The 9,706-nt window shown below is 37.9% G+C and overlaps 1 protein-coding gene across 2 annotated transcripts in view; it reads left to right on the forward strand.

The window, feature by feature from the left end:
- Positions 1-890: 890 nt before the first annotated feature.
- The window catches only part of MYO3B (myosin IIIB), a 152,803-nt gene continuing 143,987 nt past the window's right edge, over positions 891-9,706 (forward strand). For both annotated transcript variants that reach the window (XR_011921729.1, XM_072418312.1), the window contains exons 1-2: positions 891-946; positions 6,311-6,387. Coding sequence is in view for 1 of the 2 variants with exons in the window: in XM_072418312.1 (XP_072274413.1) it covers positions 6,376-6,387 (12 nt within the window). In the remaining variant the exon portion in view is untranslated. The remainder of the gene's footprint in view (positions 947-6,310; positions 6,388-9,706) is intronic.

A 9,706-nucleotide genomic window follows, 5' to 3' on the forward strand; every position in this document is an offset into this window, starting at 1 on the left:
GCCAAATAACCTATTTAGTCCTTATTTTTTTTATCAATTTTAGCCCCAATTTAAATCAAACTGCCTTTATAAATAAAGTTTAAAAATAACAATATTATGGTAATTTCTTTAAATCAAGTGAAATTGAGCCAGTTTTTCTTCAAACAAACATTACAAGTCTACTTCTATTCCTGTTCTAATGACAATTTAAGATCTTTCCTTTAGTCTAGGGGAGGGTTAGTCTCTCTAATAGGGAGACAGACTATCATAAAATCCTGGCAAAAGTTCTAGGCCACTAGCACTCTATTGAAAAAAAAAAAAATAAAAAGATTTTGGCTTTATATTTACTTTAAAAATCAGCAGGAAGAATGCAACCCTCTTATAGATTAAGCAAGTGCAATGTCCTGAGAAATGCCACCCAATAGCTTGCTAGCAGAACTACCAAAGCTTATAAGAAATCAGTATATCATAAAATATTAAAAATAGAAAATATAAAAAGTCCTGAGCGGACTGATTCCCAAAGTTTGTTATTTGCATAATGCTGAAAAAATCCGAAGGCCTGGGGAACCTCTTCTTGTTGGGCATGCTGGCATTTGGATTTTTGCTAGTTTCTAACCATCTTCTAGTATGTAATAGCTAAAGTCTGTCTCTTATCATTTATCTTCAACGTTTGTGATATCCTGTGTAATCTCACTATATGATACCTGTTGTGATCACAGCAAGGATGTATCGGTTCTGTGTGTGGCTGGACAGATGTTCCTTCTGCATGAACAGTAGACTTACCATTAACATTCTAATAGCAGAGTAATTATATAAAACGGGAGTAATTATTACTTTATATATACATATTTGTCTTTCATTCCTTAGGGTCTCCAGCACTTGCACAATAATAGAATCATCCATCGTGACGTGAAAGGGAACAATATACTTCTGACAACAGAAGGAGGAGTCAAGCTGGTTGACTTGGGTAATCGCTGCTTGCTTCTTACTGTTTCCTATCCTACCAATTTGCTGTCTGTTTGGAAGCTGGAAATGCGCCACAGGTTTAAGCGATAATGTTCAGCAGGAAGCTATGGATACTTGGAGTCTAACAGATGGGGCTCCCTCTGAGTTCCTGTCAGATAATCTGTTTTGGGTGGCTGCAAACAATCTAGTAGTAAGCTGTAAAAAAAAAAAAAAAAAAAAAGATGGAGGAAGCCTTTTATTTAGCCACTCCATGGCAATCTGCTTGTGTCTATTCCAGGGCTGTCATTCTCTCATTTAAATTCAATATTCCATCTTTTGCATATGAAAAGAAATTACTCATTTCTCACAAATGGTGTTAATAGCCCGGAGCTGAGCTATTCCCTGTGAGCAGAAGGTAAAGTGGTCCTATGGGTCTTGAAACCAGCGGATCTATTTAATTTGTGATTATGGCAGTTGATATAAGCCTGGCTGAAATGAAAGCAAAAACAAAGAGAGAGCAAGAGACAGACAAGAGCAGACAATTCTACTGATTTACACATTCTATTCATATATCAATAGGGGAAACAAATTAGCTCTTTTTATTAGGGCAAAGAGCAGAGATGACAAGAAAGATACTAAATCTAAATAATTATCTTTAGTTGTTCTAATGAATTCAAGTTTATGAAAGGTGAAACCAGAATAGTCATTTAGTTTTTCTGACCATTGCTCTTTGCTATTCCCCTCATCCTTTTCCTACTAAAACATTTACACAAATAGTAATAATACTACCCCCCCCCCCCCCCCATCTTGCCTATGTGGGATATTTCAGAGGCAGTAGTTTATTATGCCTTCATTACAGGGCCCTTTTTAGGCTAATGCAAACAGCACAATTGCCCAGGGCCTCTATTTACAGAATGACAGGGATGCGGGGAGCTAGAGTGCTGTGCAGTTAGGGGCCCTGCTTCAAATTTGCCTAGAGCTCATTTTTTATAAGACCACCCCTCACCGATAGTAAACGTTTTTTTTTTAACATACCACTCAGTGGCTATCACAAATGTATTTCAAATCAAAGCTTTAGATTATGTTTTATACATATGCAGTTTCAATTAACATTTTAATGGGTTAAGTGTACTTTTTGGATAGAGTGATGGGGGTGCTCAATGTAAATAAAAGTGATAGGAAATCCATGGGAAGTTTTGAGTTGTCCCCAACGTAGAAATAAAGAAACTTGCATTGGTAGCAGGTCTAGAAGTAAAATTTACTTACGTTGGAAAGATTTCCTCTTACTTTGTTAGATAGAAATGCCCTCAAAGGACATAGATGGCAAAAAGTCTCACAGGGTTTTTAACACTTCCCAGTTCTGTCCAAGTGGAAAACGTTTGGCTTTTGTTGTGACTTTTACAGGTTTACATGCTTGTGTTTCTGTGTTTCTATTGCAAAATATAAAGATTTGTAAGTGGGGCACTGGAGGGAGATCTGTATTTCATTGATTAATAATTGTTACAATGGATAGATTAATTGAATGTGGCAAAACAGACCTGTCTGTTTAAACTTGCATTGATTAAGATGAGAAACCTTATTCAATATGTAGCATTGCAATGAAGGATGCAGCACCTACATACGTTAAGAAGAAATATAGTTGTGCCCATCTAATTTTAATAAGGTTTATAAAGACATTGTAGCATTGATATACTGGTTTACAACAGGCTAGTAAGATATAAATATGATTGTTAAAAATCAAAAGCAACAGACCCTGCTACTTTTACTGATACCTCTGCAAGAGCAGTGGAAATTTTTCTTCTGCCAGCATATGAAATGTACGGATTATACTGACGGCATCCAGAAGAGACGTGAAATTGACTGATTACTGGCTGTGTTCCGAGATATACTGATAGTAATAGAAGTCCCTGGTAACCTTGAGAATGTCATTTCACAATAGAACAACTCTCCTCTGGAAACCTATAGGAGCAGTGTACATCTAACACCTGTCACCTGCTAAGCCAGCATCCTGCTGTGATGTGAATGGCTTTGTGTGTATAAATACCTCCTGACCTGTGTTTCTCCCCATGATCAGATTGCATTGAAGGCAACTTTGGAAGTCTATATATAGCAAATATTAATGAAAAGCTTGTTTACAGTCAGTACATGTCTGATCTTTTAATAATAGGGTATGACCATCATAATGTTTAAGCACCCCTAAACCTCCCTCTATTTGAATCCTTAAAATCCTAACTTAAAAAATCTTAAAGTGAATGTAGACATACATTGTCTTACCATTTAAAACCTCACATTTAACTTGACTACTACTAAAATCTTGCCCTAACCCTCACATGTAACCTATCACCTAAAAGGAAACTTTATTACAGTAGAACCCTGGTTATCCGGAACTTAGGTAACTGGAAAATTCAGATAACTGGCACCGGACAGACCGACTTTCTTGATTGCACCCAAGAACACATACCACAGCTCTGCTAGGGCTGCAGGAGCAATCAGGAGAGCGGAGCTGATTGCTCCACTCTGTGATTGGCTGAGAAAAGGGAAACCCCTTTTCCTTTTCTCAGCTATTCAGCACTAGAGGTGAATGGGGACAAGTCTCCCCATTCAAGTCTAGTGCAGAATAGCTGAGAAAAGGAAAAAGGAATTAACCTCAGTTATCTGGAAACTACACTTATCCAGAATCGGCCATTCCCCGTGGGTGCTGGATAACCGAGGTTCTACTGTACTTAATCTTCCCTCCATCCTAAAGAGCACCTGTACTGTGGATGTTCTACCCCAAAAAAGTGGAGGGCAAAAGGATAGTCACTGGTACTCGCTGGTGGCTCCTTGCCCTCTTTTTTACCCATTTCCAACTTGAGGCAGCCATCTTGTCAAAAGCAGAACTTTGCTTCCTATGTCGGAGATGCTTCACTTTGGACTAGTGGGGTGATGGGTGGAGAAAGTATAAATGTGTGAAGCATGAAGATCCTTGCATTACAGTTCAACAAAAGCATTGAACAACTCTTTGACTAGTGATCTGATAATTGGTGGGGTGATAGCTGGAGAAAACATAGATCCTCAAAATGTATGAAGCAGGGACATTTTTGCATTCGAATTCTTCATGTACAGCTTCCTATCCAGCAAGTAGACCATTGAGCAGAATTGACAGGTGAAATGATGATTGGTGGGGTGATAAACAAAGAAAGCATAGAACTGCAGAATTTTTTCATTTAGAGTTCTTCATATACAGCTTCCACCTCAGCAAGATGAACATTCAACATCATGGTAGTAACATCCCCAATCACCAAATCTCACTCCAAATATTGCTAGCAGTCAAGAACACTGTGTCATATATATGATCCTACATTGCATATTTATATACCTATCAGGCTCAGGATACATGAAATGCACTGCTGTTTTTATGAGGAATTCAGGAAAAAGCTAAACTTTTAAGAGTGCTGCTTAGGCACAAAGAACATATCCAGATATTTCCTCTAAGAGAGCAATTGTTAACTTTTTAAGTTAACCCTAACACTAAACTAAACCCTTTCTCTAAAATCCCACCACCACATTCAGTGTTGGGTGCAACAGTACCATATCATCAAAGCTCTGTTAATGCTGACTTTCAATAATGAATGCTTTATTCTGGTCAGTAACTCAGACTGACAGCAAAGGCAGAAAAAAGGTAGGCAGGCGCTTATTCCTTTTGTGACAACTTTTTTCATCTTTATGGGTGAATACTTACACAAACAGCAAGATGTTAATGGTTGATACAGTTCACTATACAAGCTCATTTAATGAAACAATTACACAATTTTAAGTGGGTATCTCAATATACTGTCTAAATCTAATTTTTACAACTAGTCCAATCAATGTTTTAATTCAATTGTCATGTTCTAATCTGATCTCTGCACAGTTATTGCAGTCATTGTCATTTAAAATAGAGATCTGGATGTCTGTGGCCACCTTTAGCAATACAAAAGAATTGAATTTATGGCCTTTTACAACAAAGATCGCCAAATCTCTCACAGTGGCCTTTATACCAATGTAAACTCTGGTGGGACTCTATATAAGTTAAATGGGGCCTGTCATCTGCAATCAACAGCAAACAACTGCACAATGGGGCTATAAATTGCAATTCTCACTCAGCTATGTAACTTGTTACATTCACTTACATTTGTGACAAGGACTGCAGTAGGTCCTGGAAAAATAGTAATTATTTTAGGTTTTTGCAGCAAAATAATACAATACATACAATATAGTCAAAGGCAAATGCTTTTCAGAGGACCATTTTTAAGAAGATTTCAGATTTCCTTCTGAATACTATTTTTATTGAATAGTAAGTTGTAGGAAAGTATATAGTACTTTTGGTTCCTATAATTTATATTTTAATGTAAATATAAAGAACAAACTGTCTTTTTCTCCAACTGGCAGGAATCATTCCATTTGCCCTGGTGATCATTGTCACCAGAACAGAAAATCTTTAGTTGTCACTGGACAAAGAAAAGGGGAAATCTTCCAATGGAAACATCTGTTTTAATGACAACATTTGTGGGGGATTTACCCTCATGTTAGAGAGCTGTCATCTTACTATCTACCAGTTGCGTCTCCAGGAGCGGAACTGAGAGTAAATCTTGATAGGAAAGTCTATACAGATTTTTGGTAGGGTGGGAAAGGTTCAGGATGACTGTCAATTGTCTATTGCTGTCTGTGTCCCCCTTGGGCTGAATTCTTCTTGTGCATGACAGACAGCAGACACAAACGATGGCAGTATAGTGGCTCAGTGGTTACCACTCTGGTCTGGTCCCAGGTTCAAATCTTGGCCAGGAGTTTGCATGTTCTCCCCGTGTTTGCAGGGGTTACCTCTGGGTACACCGGGTTTCTCCCACATTCCAAAAACATGCAATTATGTTAGTTTGCTTCCCCCCAAAATTGACCTTAGACTTTGTTAATGGCATAAGACTATGGAAGGGAGATTAGATTGGGAGCTCGTTTGAGAGACAGCTAATAAATGATATGACTATAGACTTTGTAAAGTGCTGCGTAATATGTCAGCACTATTTAAATACTAGTAATAATTTTAATAATATTAATATTCCTACAGATAGAATAGTACAGATAAAAAAACTGGTTTCATGCATGGTAGTGAAAGTTTAACTTCCACCCAGGTGACAGAAGTCAGAGCAGGAAGTAATAGGCATTCTGGCACCATTTACAGCTGGGCAGTCTTCACCGCACTCTATCCAAAACTATATAAATATAATAATATATATAATATATATATGTACACCTCATATATTGTAGGACCACCCAAAATATTATCTCATATTTGTAACCAGTATGTTAGTCAGCTAGATGTAGATTCAGTAAGCATATCACAGGCTAAATTATGTCATTTTTTTTTTTACAGGGGTTTCAGCACAGCTCACCAGTGCCCGCCTCCGCAGAAACACCTCTGTGGGTACACCCTTCTGGATGGCACCCGAGGTATGATTTTACAAAAAAAAGATTTTACATTCTACAGCAATATATGTGGATGCTTTTTTATTTGTAATGTTGCTGAAATGTTTTGCCGATCAACATGACCACAAACCTAGTAGCTCACCCAGTTGACCTTGATCAATGTTAGTATGTATAAGTCACTCTAGACATTTCAAAAACATCCCTACGTGTTACAAAAAGTTTGAAAACATTTAGAAAATCTTAAAAATTCCAACACTATATTTATGGTGAACACTCATATTTACAGGTTGTATGTCAAGTTGAGAATCTCTTGAGGTTAGATCGAAACAGGGCTAATTCCATCTTTCAATCGGTGCCTCAGGTCGCATTAGATTGCTGCCGTTAATTTGCTTTAAAGCAGAGGTAAACCCCCCCCAAACTCACCTATCTCTTGTAGAGCGCCACCATCTTCTTTTTTCTTCTCTTCCAGGAAGACATAAGTTCCAAGTAGGCGTGGTGGAGTTCATCCAGTCCCGGCATAGGCAGGGAAAACTGGGATTGCTGCATATCCTGGAAACCAAAGCTGATGCTGTTCATGTGCAGCTCATTTTTACACCAGATACCCGGAGTGATAAGGCAGGAGGGATTATGCAGAAGGGACATTGCCTGTCCCTTTCTGTGATATTGAGCTGCCTGATCATGGAACTTTAATTTCTCCAGTGGATGTCTATGACTGAACATTGACCTAACACCCATATATAGGGCAGACTAGTTTTACACTGGTGCTAGCAGTACAGGGGCTTACATGCAAAAAGTATCCCACTGGATATTGTAGTAGAAACCTTTATGGTAAATGACAGAATTCCAATATTTCCTGTTCAGGCCTGTTTACTCTAAATTAGTTAAATCTAATACCAATATGTATAGTTTTAGAATATCCATTCACTGAACCTTCCTACAAACTAAATATTGAATGATTGTGTGCAGCCAATTGACTCTTCAGTTTTCAATAAGCCATTGTTTTATTTATGAAAGTCAAGCCCACCTGTTTTCTTCCTGCTCTAATTCCTTTTCATGTTGCCTCAATGTAGCCTTTTAGCATAATGTGTGCCCTGTGTATCAGATGATGTTGCAAGAGGATAATTCCAGCACATTACAGACATTTTCTCCTGCCACTCATCAGGCCTAATTCACAGGTCTGCTGCCTGCACCATGGGACTCAAGGTCAGCTTCAGGCTAATAGCTTCAGGGCTGTTTACTTTTACTCACTATGTATCTAAAATTAAGACCAATTATTCAGGAATAATGTGTGTGCTCTTGGTTGGAATTCAAATACTAAAGTTTAACAGTAAGTGCCCTAGAACAGAATTGCAATGGAAAATTTTTGAGAAACCATCATCCACATCTCCATATTGGTGGATGGAGACTGGGGTCCTGGTGCTTGTTTTTGCCTCTGTCCTTCATACCTGGACAAGGTCAGGGTTAGGAGAAGAATGAGAATTCATGCTGTAAATGCAAGCTTTTTCTCGGTGTATCTCCTATTAATAATATGTCCCTGTGACCAAGGATCCCGGTATCATATATGAATTAAGTATGTAATACATGTAACAAAAGAAATTTATTTTATGCCTGGATGACTATATAGGAGTTAAGTGAAATAATATTAGATTTGTATAAAAGAATAGTAGCAGGTACATTAAGGAACCCAAATGCCTGCTTAGATTTCATGTAGCTCTCATAAGATTTCTAAAATCTTAGTGTGCTCTGGTCTGCAAATTTCAATGCTGGCCCTCACCTCGGATTTTTAACTTATAGCACAGGAATGCTGTTCATTGTCCATGCAGGGTAATGAAACAGCTTAGTATTAATGCACCCTCTCCAGTAACATATACTGAATTTTCCATTGCTCCCTGCCACTTTGCACAGCTGCTAAAAGAGAAGAAAATGCTCAAGATTGTCCCTGAGACCAGGTTCTTTGACCTGTGGAAGCTCGAGTGGCAGAGACCATACATGGGGCTTCCTTACCATTTTTCTGGTAGCTTAATGTAGTGGTTGAGGAGCAAAATGAGGATAGCTTTGTTTTGCAAGGGAGGGTAATTTTCAAATAATTCTATTTTTTTTGCTCTACATAGGCAAAAGGTAGGTTCACTTTAATCTGTATCTGCAGCTAAAATATTTAAACTTTAAAATGTCTCTGTTATGTAGGTTTGTCCTCTTTTTATATCCTGGGGACAGTTGTCATTGGGACAGGAAGTAGTGACAAATTTAGAATGAGGGGTCATATACAGTATATTAGTGCATTGCATTAAAGCATGTGCTTTTATATGGAAAGGCTTATGTTAAAGCACAGCACATGCATTGTTGCTCTGGTTGCTATTCATTGTTATTTGCACTCCAAATACTTTTTAGGAATGTACTGCCACTTACAACATAGCAACACACAGTCACTTTAAAAAATGCAGCCTGGATTATATTTGTCTGATGTACCACATTTGGCAGCCCATTCACATAAATTCACTGTCAAACACAATGTATTAAATCACAAATGGCAGTAAGAACAAGCCCTGAATCATCTTCTATCCTATCTTCAAACAGGGGGAAAAAGAGAAGTTTAGGGCTAACTTCATACCTGTCCAATCTGGTGCAATAGTGCTTGTTATAGTGTCTGTTCACATCCATAAAGGCGGCCTATTTATTTGAATACGCTATCAAGCTTGTACTAGGGTGGCCAAAAAATAAAACAAATGTACCTGCACACCGCAGTGTATTAACACATAACATTCATTACTCAAAGCAATGGTGTGAAGGGGCCCTCAGTTATTATCTACTCTGCCAAGTTTTCCCTACCCTGACATGGCTCTAGCCAAAAATTATGAGTTTGAATTTGAGCACTGATTACAAATAAGCAAGTCTCACTCAGTCTAACAAGTATGAGTTATTAGGAATTCCCCTTTCTGATCTTCGTTTGTCCTCATTCCATGTCATGAGTGTAGGGCCCCTCTTATTTACACGTGGAGTGGAATCCTGATTGCGCTGTGTCTATATGCACATCTTCATACGATGATTACTGTTGTCACTAGTAGCTTCTTAATATTTGTTCTTTAGTTATACACAATCATTCCATCACCAATATCATTAAAATGTAAATCAGGTATGTGTCCCCCATAACAAAAACTGTACCAAGGAAAATGATTACAGCTTTGTTTCCTCATCATCACATCTGTGAACGTAGGTTTTAAAAAGCCAGTGAATTTTCTTCCATTCTATGGAGTGTCCTCCCCACATCTTAAATTTAATCAGTGCAGTTTTAATGTATCATATACAATGTAGTAAAGGTTTGGGAAAAGCTTTATTGTTGAGAGTC

This window comes from Pyxicephalus adspersus, chromosome 7, assembly GCF_032062135.1.
Source record: "Pyxicephalus adspersus chromosome 7, UCB_Pads_2.0, whole genome shotgun sequence".
Lineage (NCBI taxonomy): Eukaryota > Metazoa > Chordata > Amphibia > Anura > Pyxicephalidae > Pyxicephalus > Pyxicephalus adspersus.